An 18,838-nucleotide genomic window follows, 5' to 3' on the forward strand; every position below is an offset into this window, starting at 1 on the left:
TACATTTGTGCTTCCATTCATTAGGAATGACCATGGAAATGCTTGGGACCTTGATTGGAGCTGCACTTCAGGGGCAGATTGTGGCCAGTGCCCACGTCTCTCCCCACTGCACTGTGAATCCCTCAGTAAACACCACTGACTCCTGGCATGACACTCCCAGCATTCCAGACCCCTCAGACCCCCTGTCTCATCAAGTAAGTGTCTGTGGGAACACACTAAAATATCCTATGGAGAAAGGTGAGGAAGTTTCTCTAATACCAGATCATATCCAGCTGGATGAGCGTGAACACGACTTCCTTGGAATCAGTGATGCTGGAGCTGAGGCAATGACCTTTCACAGACAATACTTTCCATCTTTGTTGTCCTTGCAACCCCTCCTCAGTGTGATGCCAGAATTTCTTTGAGGAGCTTTGCAGAAGGTGCCAAACCCATAAAGCAGCTGGGAGGGACATGGCTGCCCTTCCTTTTCTCAAGGGGCTGATTTACAGTTTATAGAAGTGTAGTAAGAAAAGCACATTTTAGCCCTACAGAAATACTCCATCCAGTTCTGGGGTCCCCAGCACAAGAAAGACATGGACCTATTAGAGCAGAGGCAGAGGAAGGTCATAAAAATGGTCAGGAGGTTGGAGGACTTCTCTTGTGAATACAGGCTGAGAGAGTTGGATTTGTTCAGCCTGGAGGAGAGAAAATTCCAGGGAGAACTTATTACAGCCTTTCAGTACAAAAAAGGGGGTTTTTGAGAAAGATGGAAGAAACTTTTAACCAGGGTTTTTGACAGGACTAGAAAGAATGGTTTTAAACTGATAGAAGGTACATTTAGATTAGCTATTAGGAAGAGTTGGTTTTGTTTTATTTTTTTTTACAATGGGGCTCAGAGCAGCCTGGTCCAGTGGAAGATGTCCTTGCCCATGGTAGAGAGTTAAAATGAGATGATCTTTGAATGTCCCACACAACCCAAAGCATTCTGTGCTTCCATGAAAAAAGGGTGGCTACAGCAGGATCTTTCAGTTCAGCACCACTGATTTCCAAAGGAGTTACCACTGGAGATCTCCTCTACACATAATAGCAATTTTGTGAACCAAATTCTAAGTCCTATTTGGAATCTGTATTTTTGTGAAGGCACAAAGCACTGCTGAAAGTAAATGGTTGGTAACACCCCATTAGTGGAGGCAGATCTCAGTGGTTAACATGTGGAATGAACCTAGGGATCCATGCTTGTTTATTTAATTTTCCATGACAGTCTTTTCCTGTAATTTTGCACAAATAATTTAATCTCCTCGTACTTGAGTTTTATATTTTTTGAGAAACAAAGAAGGTTTTGTATCTGGGAGGAAAACCTAAAACCTGATCCAAACCTCAGTTAACACAATTTGATAGTCTTCCATTGTTTCAGTGGTCTTGAAACAGGCCTTGAATTAAACAATTACATTGTGTAGTGGCTTTTTCCCTATGTCACTTGTGAAATCAGCAGATTGTTGGTTCCAATTTACCAACTGCTGGATTAATCCTTTCTTTTTATACTTTCATCTGCTGCTCTGTCAGTGCAAGTCCCAACCAGTATATAAAATATCCTATGAAGAAGATTCCTTGACCTGAATCTAATCTCAAATGCTTGATGCAAATGAGGAAGTACATATTTGTGCTTTTCCACTACTCTGCAGTGGAGTAGCTCCTATTATTATGCTTCAGCAGCAGTAAAACCACAAGCTAAGGTATGTTTTTATCTATCTTTTGGATTTGCATACTCAGGCATCAGCACTGGTGGTCCAGGAAGGGGTAAAAGCCTTGTCTCCCCCCATTCTCAGACACTATTCTTTGCCTCTGTGCCACCTGATCCTTGTTTTTTTTTGGCACAAGCTTCTCATAAAGCTGATCTGGGCAACAGTCTGAGGACAGCTGGGCTGCTTCTCTAAGTGGCCATGCCATTTTGTGGCTGAATAGTGTGCTTTTGAAGATGTTTGTTTGGTAACATGTAGTGTGTGATTTAATGAGACACAGAACATCATCCTGCCTTCATTTTTAGCTCCTGGGACAATGGTTTGGTGTAGAACACTTCTGTGTTTATTACACCTCTGTGAATTGTCAAGATGAGTACCTTGAAAAGTCATGGAGCAAGCTGAATTTCATTGCACAGCTGTTTCCCTGTCTGAACCTGCTTCAGACTAAAACCCGCAATTTCTATTTTGAAACCTCGGAAATGGCTTTCAAGGGGAAAAAAATACACAATCTTGATTTATTTCCTTTCTGCTTAACCATATGTGCTTTCCTGTCCTCTTTGAGGTAGGAGAGAGATGGAGAAAGAAACTCACAATGGGTTGAATGTCAAGGAGTTTTTTGTTTTGAAAAACTAGCAAAAATCCATAGTCTAAAGTAGCCAGACTTTGTAGGTAAAGGCATCATCTTTAATTAAACTAGATACTAAGACTGGGAAATGATGGGAAAGCTGTTAGACACAAACATTTTTCAGATCTGAAGAAGTTACAGTGTGACTGGAAACCTGCCCTTTCTTCGCTCCACACACAGCAGAATATGCACCTAATTAATTGCACAATAAAGAGGAGATCTTGAATTGGATCATGATGGATCTTGAATTTTGGTTGTATGGCTGATGGACATTAAGTTACAAGTTGAGGCAAGACTAGATTAATTGAACGTGAAGTACTTTCATCAGGAAATATTTAGAAGAGGGCAAATCTTGACTTTCTTTTAGTGCCATTCAGGAGTATGAGTCTGACTCTTTTTGTCACAAGGACTAATTCTTAGCTGCTCAAGAGCACAGGTTTTCAAAAGCACTTAGTGAACAACTGGTATTATTTTGCTCCTTATTGAAAAAAAAGAAGTGGAAGAAATGGCAATTTTGAAGCTCTCCTGAAGTTGTTACTATAAGCTTATGAATGGATCTTTATTACTGGAAATCAAACATGGCTCTTGATAGAGTTGTAGATGGGCTACTGAGTTTTGCTCAGGGTTAGAGAATCTTATTTGACCTACCATGAGTATCCTTGATGGTTTAAGCTCAAATTACATTTAATGATGGCCTATGAAACACAACATTTAATTCAAATACTTCAAGCAAATTAACAAATACATTAAAAAAATATAAAATTCATAAAGAAGTAATGTTGCTATCCTTTTTTTTTTCATCACTTTCTCTCCTGGCTCAGCTACATTTCAGGCTGAAATGCCTTGTTTAAGTGAATTCAGATATCTCTACTACAGCACTCCAAGTTCAGTGCAAGCCATAACCAACAGTGTGAAAGTACTCTGTGACTTAATTTGTATCTCTGATATTAAAAAATCCTAAACATTTATCTGACATAAAGAATAGTCCAGCATTCCTTTATCTCACCATATTATTTTCGGAAATGTAAACATCTTAACAAAAGCTATCTCTTGAAAATTTTCTATTCTTACATGGTTCATCTGAATGCATTTGCACCTATATTAATTGTCTTTATATTTTGAAGTACATTATTGTAATTTAATTTTTTTACCAACACTTCTTAGACTTATAATAGTTTCATCTACAATATATAACCAATTAATTTGGAATTCAGTTTTCCTATCAAGTAATCATTGTTTCATAAAGCTCTATAAGCTATCTTTGATAACACAGTATAAGGTAAATTATTATATCATACTAAATAAAAATATTTTTTAAAGCTTTAATCCAAAGCCAGTGTAATCAGAGTCAGAAACAGTAAATGTGATCTGGTGGTGTGGGAGGTGTCCTTGGAGGGTTTGCTCCCCTGGCTAAAAGAAAGCAAAGGCTTCTGAATTTACTTGGATATTTCACTAAATTTCTGGGAAAACCAGCATGCAAGGTACTATATTCTCAAAACATTAGCATGAAAGTATGATTTCTAAAATTCATTATTATCATAATGTGCCATTTTTATAATTATATATAAATGCAGAAACTGTAGTAACTATGTTTACATTAGTACTGAGAACTCTCCCATACACCATGAAATTCCAGATTGCAGTCTGTGTAGCCAGATCAACTGGATTTACTGAAAATTAGAATGTCTCTGTGGATGATGCATGGTTTTGATTAGGTGACTGTGTATGTCTGTAGTTAGTCTCAACATAAGCAAATTTTTAAAACATTCAGGTTGCCAACACAGTAACCCTTTTGTTCACTGCTTCTTTTTTTTTTTTTTTCTTCAAGAAGTATATACTTATATGACCTGAATTTATCCTAAGGCAGGTGTGGTTTATAAATGAATTGCAAAAGGGAATATTTTTCAGAGAGGTAGCAGATGCATTTGGCTGTATGCAGATGGGCATTTCTTCATTTGCAGGTGGCTTACCAAAAAGGGACTGAAATTTTCATAATGACTTGCCGTTCTGTCAAAATTTCAAATGTCTTCTTTTCCTTTTGAAAGGCAAAAGTTTACATGATTGCAGCAGGGGTCATAGCAGGTGTGTATCTTCTTGGAATCATCGTTCTTTTTCTTGGAGTAAAGGAAAGGGATGGTAAGTTGTATTTAAATATGCCTCAATTTAATAGTTATTTCACATTCCTTTATTCAAAATATTTTTATTTTATATATTCTGCTTCTTTTAGATCCTTATGCCTTAAATTCAGACAGAACAATTCCTTTTTGTAAAGGGCTTGCACTCACCATGAAGCATGGTCCATATGTGAAGCTTACAGCTTCATTTCTTCTCATCTCGACAGCAGTTCAGGTAACTTCAGACCCTCTCAGTCTGTGTGTTGGCCTCATTCCACTCCCAGCATGGGAGAGTCTGAAATGCAAATAACCTTTGGCTGGTGACTGGAGGGGTGATCTAGGGGGTGTTGCCTTCCCCTGTAAATCAGTAGGGAACCAGAGTCCTCTTTTGGTGCCTGGAGTCCTGTGTGGCTGGAGATGGTTCTTACAAAGGAGAAGCATAGACAAAGTCCTGACCATTTAAAGACCTTTTTCTTTTCTGTTATTTTTTTTTTCCCCATAAAAGGTGAATAACTAGTCCTAGTGACCCAACTGGGTCATTCTGTGTTATCCATCCACAGTCTCCTGTGGTTTCAGTTGCTTAGAGAATGCTTTTTCTCTTCTGTCTGTTCCTCTCTCTGTGTGCCCTGTTTAAACTGTTGCCCTTCTCCTTTGCGTAGGCGACTGCTCTCAGATAGTGGCTGAACTGGGTCTTGTGGAGTTTTTTGTGATGGAAGGCATTAGGTCAGAGTAAGAAGACATTCAGAGGCAGGAGGCCTCACCTGTGTCAGAGTTAGGTAGAGCTCATTTTGAAATGAGGACCTGCAATTGGATGTGGCTCTCATGAAAAGATGTGGTGCATCCTCCCATAGAGAGGAGCTGTAGAAAAGCCACTCAGTAAGAAACTCTCACTCCCTGTAAGTACAGCAGGCTTTTAAGCCTGACTTTTAGGACATGTTCAATTCAGTAAATGTATTATTTTACTCTGAACTTGTACATATCAGTTGAAGTTTGCTTTATTTTGAAAAGCAAATAATTATCACATTTTTGCCAAGAGACTCTTAATCACATGAACCGTTGATCAAGGGAGTATCAGGACAGAAGGCAAGAATATGACATGTAAGAGAGCAGTTCTGTGCTCACCAGGAGTCTTGGTGAATTATTAAGTTCCTTGGAAGGACTGCTTAAAAGTTTGTTTGCCAAAGAAGCACTGATTTTTTTTGTTGGCCTGAATTTGGGCACAGCATCTGCTAGTCCTTACTGGAATACCCAAGGGTGAGATACAATAACAGAAGTTATTTCTGCTCATGTCTGAGATCTACAAGTACTGTGGGCAACTGCAGAGACAGGGAGAAGATGAAAGGTCTCTTATTGTCCACATCCTTCCAGCATCATTCAGTCAGCAGGGATACAGAGCACATCTGGTTGCTGGCAGCCAGCTACTTGCTGACAGCACCCAGAGAGGAAAAGATCAGCTCAGTCCATATCTCTCTGTTCTGCTGTTTGTGCAGACTGAAGGGAAGGTGTGAGGGGAGGCAGAAGCTGGAAGCTCTGTTACTGCAGTTGAGCCAGTGTGAGCAACCCTTGCTGCTGTTATTCGAGGGAGGGACACTGATTTTGTGGAATTTAGAGAGTGGATCACTGCTCAGCAAAAGGAATGGGCAGGTAAAGATGCATCGGCTGTAATTCCAGAGTGTGATATCCTGTGTCTAAAATTAGGGCAGCATAAACAGGGACACAACCAGGGAAGGGTTTTGTAACAATAGAGACAGGATACAACTTTTTGGATATCCTAACTTGTATACAGGTTATTGGCCACCTATAATATACAAGCACACAAAGGAACACGAATTGATCCATGCTGCTGTGGCATGAGTATTAAATCCTCCTCTGTCATGTCACTCTACTTCTGCAGAATTGCTGGAGCTGCACCTCCATCATATTCTGGTGTTCAGAATCCCCCTGAGTTCTGCAGAAGCATGATGGTGGCAGTGGCCTCACCTGTCATATAACACAGTGCAGTTAGATCCTCCTATCTGATGAGGATTCAGATATAAGGAAATATCTGACCCAAAGCTACACTCTATAGCTGAGGGTGCATACAAAACCAGCTGCTTTACTACAGGAAGTTGGCAGGAGTGTTATTACAGCTGAAACATTACTTGTTTTGGAGTCAGAGCTTCTGGAGAAAGATTTATAGCCTTGCTAGGGAAGAGAAAGGGCAGTTTCTTGCAGTAGACTGCAGCTGAGACAACACAAGGCAATTGAGACATAGGGAATAAAGCCTCGAGACAGAATCCTTTCATAGGGCCATTTCTGTTTTGGTCAATTTTATGCTTTGTTAGGTGTGGCTTACCTCTTGCTTGTCCCAGTATTACTGGCATGTTATTCCAGTGATAATGGAACAGTTATTGCTTCTTTTTGTTGCAAACAAGGGAAGAATGAGTCTCCCAAACCCTACATTTAACAAATCAGTCACCGACTATATTTAACTAATATGGAGTATAATGCAATTTTTGTCTTTTTAAAATTTTCCATTGTCGTTTGGTGATCACCAAATGTCTTAAATTCCACAGCTGGAGCAGGGAAATTTTGTCCTGTTCTGCACTCATGCTGCCGGCCTCCGCAATCACTTCCAGTATTTGGTGGTGACTATCTTGGTGAGTTGCACTTCTCTCCCAAATATTACCTGGTTCTTGCTGGGCTTTGGCACAAAATTACAGAATACAGGAAGAGTTTTGTGTCTCAGCAAAGCTGTTAGGAAGCTACACTATCTTTTGCATTGTCTGTTTGAAATAAGGCTGGTGTTCCCTACTGCAGTTCTAAAAAATAGTGGTTTGGAGGTTTTAATTAATTCCTTGTTGTTTTTACCTGTAAACCACAGCTTCTATAAAAGGCAGAAGCTGCTTCTAGAAAGGAGGTCTGGAATTTTACCTCCTTTGTCCCTTTCCCCAGTCTTATGTGCTGAAAATTAAACAACTTCAATTTGCATATTCATACACACAACTCCTCTGGGCTAGGCAGCTTGCTAGGATAAATATTTTAAATACCCAGAAATATGAAGATTCCTCTCTAGAGCAATTGGCAATGTGATAAAAAGATCATTTTAGATAATTTTTTTGTTAACATGAGGAGGTAGAAGTCTGCTTGCTTAGGTAATATTTACCCTTTTCCACATTATAAGACATATCTTTTCCAAAACCATTAAAACCAAGATGTTGGAGAGCAAAAGAGGAGTGCTGGGTATCTTAAGGCTCTGCAAGTGATGGTCACCAAGAAGAGAGACAAGAAACAGTAGAGGTAAAGTGAGTAAAGACCAAAATATAACTAACAATTAGATGACATTTAAATAAAGGTCAAGTGTGAGGCTGCCATTAGTAGCAATTCTTCATTGCATAGGTAGTACATTGCTTGTGGTTGTTGCTGCCATGGATGAGTAGTTCAGTATCTGAAATAGTAATGTCGACTGCAAGCAACTAGTTCTCTTACAGATTGCTCCTAAGAAGGGACACACAGAATGGAATGTACTCCTAAGTATATCTTAGGATAGGTTTATCTTGCACTTCAGCTTTCTTCCTGTATCATGGGGTAGAGCTAAATTCACTCATCATTTGTCAGGTTCAGGCAGTGTGGCAAAAGGAATTAGCACAAAGTGTGGCTGTTTCCAGTATGTTTGAACTTTAATGACTGAGCACAGCTTTGACTGCTGTGGCTAGCATTAGAAAAGGAAATTTTAAGACACCATCTTCTAAGATTTGACTGTGGAAAATCCTCTATGGATAACTTAACAGTGAATTTTAGAAAGTCACTCAAAAGATGAGAAGAAACAAGAATCTGCATGTTCACCTTCCTTTCAGGCTTTTATGTACTAGATGAAAAGATGTCTGTGAGCTCTACAGCTGAAGAAGACAGTGGAAGTAAGCACAGTACAGATACAGGTTTTTTGTCCCTTGTAGGTGTCAGCAGCCGTGAGTGTTCCCTTCTGGCAGAAGTTTCTGCAGAGATTTGGCAAGAAGTGTGCAGCATGTGGGATTTCGGTAAGCAAATCCTCTGAGAAAAAAATATTCTTGTGCTCATTTCGTTTGACAATGAGCCACTTCAGGAGCTCTTTCAAGTGCTTATAACATCAATCTATGTGAAATTTGCTCTGTTCCAGAGTTTGTTTTAAATCATTATACCAAATTTCAGACAGATTCCAAGTTTCCAAGGGAAAATTTTGAGAAATGGATTGATGCCGGAGGGAGGTCCCAGTTTATTTAAGAATCTGCACAAGCTCTCCTCATTTGAAGCTCTCAGAACTGAACTTCAATGAGGTTTTATAAATTCAGATCTAAGTTGCCTGATGTTGACAAGTTACATGTTGTGCAAGGCTTGTTTTGTCTTTGTTATATGGTGCTGAGGTGTCTGTAATTCAGTCTCACAGAAGGAAACAAAAGTCTATTAGACACCCCCTGTAGGAGCATCCACATCCCTCTGAATAGGGAGGGACAGTTATTAGTGAAGTAAAGAAAAAGGTGACCTACCTGAGAAAAGAAGCCTAGTTCAACTCTGACACAGCTCTGCAAAGCCAGCTCAGTGAGCCTGCCCTTGTCACTGGTGGATTATTTTAAGTCCCTTACTTAGTGCAGACAGCAGCAATTTTCTGTCATCATCCTTGGTGAGTTATTGTATAGGCCTGTTCCTCCATTTCCCCCCTGTTTACGTTCAATTACTTATGAAAGAGGAAAGAGAAACTGCCTTGTGCACAAAAAAGCAGGACGACTTGAAAAATCCAGCCCAAAGCTATATGTCAAAATTTGAACAAAGCTGAAAAATTTATGTCTGGTGACAAAGTTGAAGAGTTATAATTTTTGGAATTAAAAGCTGTGTTGCAATGACTTCCAGAGAATGAGAAGTAATTTTAAAACCCAAGTTCCAAATTTGCTGAATTGTTACGTGTTTTGAAGTATCTGGAATTCGAGCCCCATCCTTATTTCTTTTTACCACTTGAGCAAAGATAATTGCCAAAAGCAGTGTTGGCCCATTGACTAGACCTGGGAATGCAGATTTCCTCCTTAGGAAATCTCCTCCTCTGTCTACTTGGCCACAAAAAATGCTTTCTTCAACCAGCTTGGCTCTATAAATTTAGTTTTGCATGACTGGAAAACCTGTCAGTACCTCTGTAAACATGGTTTAACTTGATTTTACAGTTGAGTTGCTTGACTGTTATGGTCTAAGTAGGGGATGGATTGAAAAAAAGCCACCTCTCTGCTTCATCTTGTAGACATTTCTCAGGGGACTCAATGTGTGCTCAGTGACAGATTTTGTGTCTGACAATGCTTCACAAGAGCTTTCTACCCTACCACCTTGTGTGATCTGTACAGCTAATCTGTACTCTCCCACAACGAAATAAAAGCACATCATTTTAAGACTCCTAAATTTGTCACTGGGGAATGTTCTACTGAAAGGGAAGGAGACAGGGAAGAACACAAGTTTTTTTTTTTTTCCTCTAAATCCACACTCAGCTTTCAGGGTGAATGTGTGATTGGAAATTCAGTTTCCTGAAAAAAAAGTCGCAGTGCTCCTGACTAATTTTTCCTGTTAAGGTGAGACTGTTGAAGAGAGCCCTCAAAGAGTTTAGAATCTGGTAGATAAGCAACAAGGATCTTGAGTTACTTCCATTGATATTTCTCCCTTTTTACCCATTCCCCCAAACGAGATGACCAACAAGTCTAACTACTGATTAAGTATCTCAAGTTCCTAGAAGTTTAAAGCCTAGAATTTTGGTAATTATCAGGAATTATCCTGCTCTCAAAAGGATCCTTGATAGCATTCTTCCTGCAACCAGGTTGGTGCACAAGCTAGAAATTTTTCTCTTCTGTTTATTTCCTTCAGCTTCCACGTGCTCTGTTCACTAGGTGTCTACTCTGCCCTCACGGGGCAAACACTGAACTTACACTCAGTAAGTCTCAGCTGGTGACTGGAATTGAAGTTGTCACGAGAAGTTTAAAGAAGTGTGGCGTCTTCTTGATTTATAGTTTTGGCGAGGTGTCTAAAAACAAAGACAGCTCTCTCCCACAGTTCTAGCTTTCATCCTAGCCAGTAATATCTTTCGGCTGTGGGTTTTGCAGGATTTAGTAAAAATAAGAGTACCTCCTCACAGATATACAATGGTTTATTTGGTGTCTATGAGCACTGTGTGGCATGGAGAGATGCCTTTGGATGAGTCCTGGCTCTGCAGCCCCATTTCCACTCTCCCATCCTGTTTCCACTCACATCCTCCCTGCACCTTTTCCTGATTTGCCCTTCATAGCGTGCTGCAGCAGAGACCAGTACCACGTTCAGCATCCCAGCAGGGTCACCTTGCACAGCACTGTCAGGGCACGGATGGAAGGCACGGGATAACTGCAGGATGTTGTTTATAACTCAGAGGGCAGCAGCCCTGTGACAAGGGAGCAGATGCCAATAACAGAGTATTTGCTGTACAATTAAGAAAGAAGGAGCTGCATTAGCTGTTTATTGCAGTGGGAGCACTGCCCCCATGACTGCGCTGCCACTGCACGAGCGAGACTTTAGGGAATTGTAACCTCAGTCCAGCTGGCCCTGCTTCTCTTTCTCTAGGAAATTACAGTTACAATGATTATTATTATCGATCTAGAATTTTGTTTAAGTGCTTTGGTTTCTGAGTGGGTGCCCCATGTGGAGCATAAGGCAGTCACAAAATTGCTTATAGACAACATAAAATCTGATATTGCTGGAGTGCTCTCTTGTGGTGAAATAACGATTTTGACACAACACTGGGCTAATGCAAGGATTATCTGCCTGTGCTGGTAACTTGCAGTCAGGAAAGGTTGTTTTCTGCCTCCTTAGCTTGGGAGCAAATGCTTTAGATGGGAAATGCATTTAAAACATAAACATAATGCATTAGACTCCAGGACTCCCAGAATCACTTATCATACAGAACTGTAAATAGCAGTGCTTAGGGGAATCACTCTCTGTGAAAGCTCTTCTCATGCCCTCAGCTCCCAAGCTGCACGTATAGAGGATTGAAACACTTAATGTTAAACTAATCCCCATCATTAAAAAGCCCTGTGGATAAGCCCCTGGTTCTGGATTCTACATGTGCTGTTGTGCCTGTGGTTTGCAGGCACGGGAGATGGAGCATGTGATGGGTATAGGACAGCTGGGCAGTAAGCATTCAATCAGCATTTTAAAAAGTGGATTTTCAGTCCCGTAAGCCCATTGCTTCAAGCTGAAGTTGAAAAGATCTAGTGACTATAACTACTGCCAGAAAACAAATCCCAAGCATCCCAAATTAATTTGGTTTTGAGGGTAACCTCTGTGGCTTGTCATGCAATCTCATGAGAGCATCTGGGTGTGGGGAGTGGAGCAAACCACTCTGACTTCTGGGTTTAGTTATTGCTGAGTATGTATATGGCTTTGAAGTGGTGATTGGAAATGAAATCAAATTCTTCCTCATCAAGAGTGAAGATGATCTGTGAAATTGTATATTTACAGTTTAAAATGACCATTGAAGCCCTGCCACTCCCCTTGAAATGCAGTGTAAGGATGTTTTAAGGCATTGTCTCTAATAGTAAATTAAGTAGTTCCACTGGCCTAGAATAGAAATGGACATTTGGTCATCTCTGTTATTTAACTGGCAGAAAAATCTTCACCCAAGCTGATTAGCAATCTCCTGGGAATTACCAGTGTTCATGGATAAGGGAAGGGCAACTGACAGTGTCTAGCTGGACTTGTGCAAAGATTTTACACTGTCCTACATGTCATCTCTGTCTGTAAGCTAGAGGAGCATGGAGTCAGTGGATGGACCACTCATGGATAAGGAATTGGTTGGATGGTGGCACCCAAAGAGTTGTGGTCAATGGCTCAATGTTCAAGTGGGGGCCAGTGAGGAGTGTCATCCCCAGGGGTCTGTCCTGGGACCGGTGCTGTTCAACGTCCTTGTCAGGGACATGGAGAGAGGGACTGAGGCACCCTCAGCAGGTTTGCAGGTGGCACTGAGCTGTGTGGTGCAGGTGACGTGCTGGAGGGAAGGGATGCCATCCTGAGGGGCCTGGACAGGCTTGGGTGGGGGGAATTTGGGACCTCCTGAAGTTCAGCAAGGCCAAGCAAAAATCCTTCACCTGGGTCAGGGCAATCCTAAGCACAGAAACAGTCTGAGTAGTGAATGGATTGAAAGCAGCCCTGAGGGGAAAGAAATGGGAAGAGCTTAGAGCCCCTTCCTGTGCCTAAAGCAGCTTGAAGAGAGTTGGAGAGGGGCTTCCTACAGGAGCATGGAGTGATAGGACAAAGGGGAATGGCTTTAAGCTGACAGATAGGTAGATTTAGATTGGATACTAGGAAGAAATTCTTTACTCTGAGGGTGAGAGGCCCTGGCACAGGTTGCCCAGAGAAGATGTGGGTGCACAATCCCTCGAAGTGTTCAAGGCCAGGGTTTGAACATTTGGATGGAGCTTGGAGCAGCCTAGTCTAGTGGATTGTGTCCCTACTCATGGCAGGGGGACTGGAATGAGATAATCTTTAAAGGTTCCATCCAAACCAAACCGTTCTATTATTCTGTCTAGCATAGTTTGGGAATCAACCACTTTAGGGCTCTTCACAAATACTATTTATATGGTCATAGGTTTTTTGGAGACCATGAATGTTGAGGACTATGAATGTGGCCACAGTCTGTGAGTTGGCTTCAAGACTGGAAAATAGGCTCTTGGATCTGTTTAATTTACAAGTTCAATTGTAGCCCTAATACTACTAACAGAGACAACACTACTATCACTTGTCCTACTTTTCTCCAATTATTCTGGGTAGTTAAGTACAGATTGGCTCTGGGCTTTTTGGAAATGGAATTTGACCAAAATACTATAGTGTGAGACATTGCTGTGTATGAACTGTTCTGTACATAGTTTTGTATTTTGAAGAGAACAATCTGTATAGCATTGAGCAGCGCATGCGGTAACTTAGATATAATGCTTTTCTTCTTCAGTGGATGATTCCTTTTGCAGTCATGCTAGTGACCATTCCAAACCTGATCCTGGCTTACTTCGTGGCCTTCGTCTCTGGTCTGAGCATTGCAGCATCTCTTCTGTTGCCATGGTAGGAGAATTTTACATTTGAGGTGGGGAATGGATGTATTTTTGCATTACATGTATGTACTACTGCATGGAATTTGCCTCTGAAAAAGGCAGAATATGGCAAGAGTCACTTCTTCTAAGAATCTTTTTGTTTTTGTTTTATAGTGGATGCTATATGCAGTCATATGAGCTTGGTTTCTCTGTTGTTAAAAGACTACATCTACCATAACTGCAGCTGCTTTTTGTACACAAGAGTATATAAATTAATCAATAATCTAAGTAGCTATACAATGTATGATAACGTTGTTTCAGGAATTATGAAGTTAAGCAAATCAATTAATGCTGAGCAATTAAGAATGCAGCAGAGGACACATAAAGCAAACTATGTCTAGACTTACTTTTTATATGGGCATGTAGTTATAGAACAAGGGATAATGGCTTTAAACTGAAAGATGATAGATTTAGATTAGGTTTTAGAGAGAATTTCTTTACTGTGAGGGTGGTGAGGCCCTGGCACAGGTTGCTCAGAGAAGCTTTAGATGCCCCATCCCTGGAAGTGTTCAAGGCCAGGCTGGATGAGGCTTGGAGCAACCTGGGATAGTGGAAGGTTTCCCTGCCCATGCAGGGGGCTAGAATGAGATGCTCTTTAAAGTCCCTTCCAACCCAAGCCATTCCATGATTCTGTGTGTCCCTGCTTGAGCAGTCCTCTGTTATAGATCAAATACACAAGGTTATGATTATAAGAAGCCAAGAATTCAAGGTCTTTTGCACTTGAGGACTGAAAATAAGTGGGGAAAAACAACTTATGGATGAGCATAGCAGGATATTTCCTCTTCAGATTAAATAATTGTTATTGAGATCACATTAACCAGAAAGCAAGACCATTGCTGAGAGCACTGTTTTTCATAACTTGCTTGTACAATGCCCTGAAAAACTCTAGGAGATCATGGAATACATAGTTTGAAATAAGTTGTCAGACTATGTAAGCTTTTCTGCACAGAGGGTGAGAAGACCTTTCTTTTTCCAACAGTAAATTATTACATATATTGGAAATAAAATGTCAATTCACAATTAACATTCAGGCAGCTTCCATTCTAATTCCCCATTTCCTGATTCTGTCTCTTTGAAATAGAGAGAGAATAGATTTCATGGTTTCTGAAAATATTGTTACCTTGTCAGAATAGTTATTTCATAATGCAACTGTTCAGACATTCAGAGTCCCTTGAAATCTTAAGAAATGTTGGGGGGTGGGGGGGGAATGTTTATTGTTCTTTTTTAATATCACAACTTCTGATTGGAATGACAGGCAGACTAGGAATTCTGTCACCTCTCAAGTGTTTGATGGCTTTTCAGTAATTTTCCACATTGTAATATATGGCCATGCTTTTCTTACATTTTTTGCCCTCCTTTCCAGGAGTAGAACATTTTGAACTGGATTCTTTCATGTGCATGGCTACATCAATAAACTTAAAAATGGAGGAGGGCTGTGCTGTATTTCATTAAGTCTGGACACTGAAAAGAAATTTTGGCTTGAGTTTTTCTTTTATCTTGCTCACTTCTAGGTCAATGCTGCCTGATGTTGTTGATAACTTTCGCCTGCAGAATCCCCATGGGAAAGGACATGAAACCATTTTCTATTCTTCTTATGTTTTTTTTACCAAGATGTCAGCAGGAATTGGCTTAGGAATTTCTGCAGCAGGACTGGAGTAAGTAACGCTGTGTTTCCACTTAGTGGATCTACTCTGAAAGCATTCTGAGGTTACAACACTTTTACCCTGTGGAGTTAATTGCATTCATGCCCTGAGCCTGAAAGTGCCAGCAGCTCCAGATGGCTGACCACTAAAGACAGGATTGGTGCCATCTAGGCCAGACAACTGAGCATTAAGTTACTTGCCCTGACATGGTTCTGTTCAGAAAAACCTGACTTCCTTTCAGATTTTCCTCTTTTCAACTACTCATGTAAATTTTGGTGGTTTGTATGAATCAAGAATTAAACATGAAAGTGCAGGAGATTAAGGTCCCCCACAGATGATACAGGTGCTTTGTACATTCCCTGGTGCACCTGAACTGGGCTATCTCTAGGAGCTTGTAAGACTACATGGACTGGAGTGCTTCCAGCGGTGCCAGAGGCCTGTTCAGCACAAAAGGATCACCAATTCCTGCATGATTTTAGGGAACTGGACACTGATCAGAGTCAGGAACAGCCTTTCTCACAGCACTGCCTGTCACGTAGACCATGCCACTTTAGGAGAGGGTTTATGTTGAGTAAGTGGCCAGGCATCTCCTGCCCTGCCTTTGTGCAAGACCTGGCAGAAAGGGCCTGTGCCTGTCCCTGCTACAGCACACAATAAATACTTAGAAGGGAAATCCAGCCCTCGACTCCAGATTAGGTTTTGATAACCAGAATGTTTTGCTTTGGGGCCTTGAGCTGAAATTGCTAAGAACAGGCAATGCTTGGCTGAATATTTTGGACTTAGGAATTTTAACTGCTTATTGCTAAAACCCTCAAACAATTTGCTGTTCCCCAATTAGCCCCTTTTCAATTGCATTCCAGTTGGGTCCCAGCAATTTGCCAAGGCAGATGTTTGTGGGAGAACACAGAAGACAGAGTGATGCCAAATGAGCTTTCATTAGGTGGATGTTCAGAAAAAAAACTCATTCCACAAATTGGGAGTAGGAATTTGAATATATCAGCAGTTATGGGACTGCATGGAAGTCCTGAATCAATGAAGTGTACCTAACTCTTAGCACTTGAGTAAATTTGCCTATCTTGAGATAAGTGTTTAAGTGTATGTTTAAATTAAAGTTAATTATTGCTGTTGAAATTGGTGAAATTACTTCCATGCTTTTAAAGCAGAGCTTGAATACTTTGCTGAATATTAATAGGAAACACATAACAACCACAAAATCGCAGAATTGGTAGGACTGGAAGTGGTTCATCTGCTTCCAACTTTCCTTGCTCAGGCAGGGTCATCCCAGAGCACAGGGCACAGGATTGCGTCCAGACAATTCTGGAATATCTCCAGTGAGGGAGACTCCACAGCCTCTCTGGACAATCCATTCAGGGCTCAGTCACTGCACCTCTGCCTCATGTTCAGGTGGACATCAGTTTATTTCCTTACATGGGATTCCACAATAATTTCTTTAAAAGTATGCAAGAAATTTGATCAGTTTCAACAATAATAATTAACTTAAATGTTATATATAATAACAACAAAATACAGAGATAATGCAATTATCTGAAGTTGAGCACAAAAATGAGGTTTGAAAAACACAATTTGAAATGCATTGGTGAAAAGGAAAAAAGAGAGATGTAGGGAAAATGGGAGAAAAGTCTTGAAGAGTGGGAGGGGTGGGGAGAAGGAACCTTCAGGTGAACAACAGCCTTTTAGCTCTGGACATACACACACCACTTGTTTCAATTTGTTTAGGTTTACTGGGTACAAGCCAGGGATATGCAGACAGTCAGATGATGTGATCCTCACACTGAAACTCCTCATTGGAGCAGTCCCTGCCATCCTCATCCTTTTGGGTTTGTTTATACTCCTTTTCTACCCCATCACTGAAGAAAGTCGGAAAGAAACAAAGCTTGCCCTTGAAGAGTTAAGGTAAGATTGGACTGGCAGTAAAACATCAGCAATCCCCCACAGCAGCTCTTAATCACACTGGGAAAATTATTATTGTAAGGAATCCCTATATTCCTTACAACAAAATAAAACAAAGTCAAATTATTAACAGAATGGTACCATGACGTGTTCCAGTATCACTTTGTTGTGCTGTGCAACCTGCTTAGAGGACCATTTATCAGAAATTTCAGCTGCTCTATTTACATTTTCTCTAGAGTGGCTCACAAAGCACTATTGTGGTACACTTTTTCAGGCCAGAAATGAGGAATATTCTACATAGATTAAATTTGTGGGGAATCATGTGAATAGCTACAATTTACTTTTGTATAGAAGAAAATGGTATGTTGTTGGCTGCATTCTTGGTGTTTATGGGATACAAGAAACATCCAAACCATTTAGAAGGGTAGGAAGAAAAGATTGTGGGAGAAAAAAAGAGGTCAGCTTTGAGCTATTATTTCCCTTTTTACTCTGTCACTCTCCCTTCCTCCCTTTTTCTCCTTCTCCAAGGAAAATCTTGTCTAGCTCAAATTTCTCCAACTCTGTCAACTCTTGAGGACACACATAAGGACAGTCCCAGTAGATTGATGGATAAAATTTTTTAAAAATTAGATTATTTCTTTGTCTTGATTTTATTATCCCAGTTTACTGGACTTGGAAACTGATTTCCATGCTAAGAGGTCAATTCCAGGACCTAAGCAAGGGTGCCTGGGACCAATTCGTGCCCTAAAATATCCAAGATATGTGCATGGGGTTGACAGATATGACAAAAGTCTCTGTGCAGACTGGAGGGGACAGGGTAAACAATCTAAAGTGGGACTGGTCCCTCTGTTCAGAAGCTTCAGTCATTGTCCTGAACAACCATGCCTTGCTGGGGGTTCTCAGCTATTCGAGATTGCCAAACTCAGCTTGAGGAGTCAGCACTGAAAGCCAGAAGTGTGTTCATGTATCTTTTGTTCTGCTTTTCCCAGGAGGAGCCATCAAAGCACAGAGAACTTGGACAGCCACAAAAAGGACACCTCTGTCTGAAAGCTCTGAACGCAGTGGCTTTCAAAGTACAGACTCACATCCCACCAACAAACTCTGGGAGAGTTTTCTAGGCCATTTCTCTGCTCATGTTTTATCACAAAGGACAAAGGATGATTCTGACATAGCCTGTAATGAAATCAAGAGAGGACACCATTGTGCAAATACACACCTAACTCCATGCACTGTGCTAGGGAAGACATTATGCATGTTCAGAAATGCAAGCTCTTGAAGGCTTGGGTTGTTTTTGTTTGTTTTTTTTCAATGGTTAATGGGAAGCTGTGATCTTGTTCATGGGAGATTTTATGCATTTGTAACTTAAGGGGAAAAAAAAGTATAAATGTGACCAGAGAATTTTTAGGGTTCTGAATTGGAAAATACTCACAAGGGTCATTGAGTCCAATTCATAATGCACCTTCCAAATATTAACTCACAATATACTTCACCCTTGAGGGCTGGGGTGGATTTTGAGCACAATCTCTACCTATAATTTGCACACTATTGTGTTTGGAAAGCACTTGGGAGCCTGAAGTATACTATATAAAGTTAGGATTTCTTTTCTTTTGAAATTAAGCAAATCACTCATTCAGACATATTTTGAGGATTTTTGTTTTAATTTTTTTTGAGAGATTTTGAGGTAATCTAAGTTTATGGATTCTATAAGAAATAGAACCCTGCATTTTCC

General features: G+C 40.5%; 1 protein-coding gene across 1 annotated transcript in view; it reads left to right on the plus strand.

The window, feature by feature from the left end:
* MFSD2B (MFSD2 lysolipid transporter B, sphingolipid) overlaps positions 1-18,472 on the plus strand; it is a 36,880-nt gene extending 18,408 nt beyond the window's left edge. The window contains exons 6-14 of the mRNA XM_021529801.2: positions 25-194; positions 4,389-4,479; positions 4,571-4,692; positions 7,013-7,096; positions 8,393-8,473; positions 13,417-13,526; positions 15,067-15,210; positions 16,936-17,112; positions 18,099-18,472. Coding sequence (XP_021385476.2) covers positions 25-194; positions 4,389-4,479; positions 4,571-4,692; positions 7,013-7,096; positions 8,393-8,473; positions 13,417-13,526; positions 15,067-15,210; positions 16,936-17,112; positions 18,099-18,156 — 1,037 coding nt within the window. The 3' untranslated portion in view covers positions 18,157-18,472. The remainder of the gene's footprint in view (positions 1-24; positions 195-4,388; positions 4,480-4,570; positions 4,693-7,012; positions 7,097-8,392; positions 8,474-13,416; positions 13,527-15,066; positions 15,211-16,935; positions 17,113-18,098) is intronic.
* Positions 18,473-18,838: the final 366 nt, after the last annotated feature.

Source organism: Lonchura striata, chromosome 3 (assembly GCF_046129695.1).
Source record: "Lonchura striata isolate bLonStr1 chromosome 3, bLonStr1.mat, whole genome shotgun sequence".
Lineage (NCBI taxonomy): Eukaryota > Metazoa > Chordata > Aves > Passeriformes > Estrildidae > Lonchura > Lonchura striata.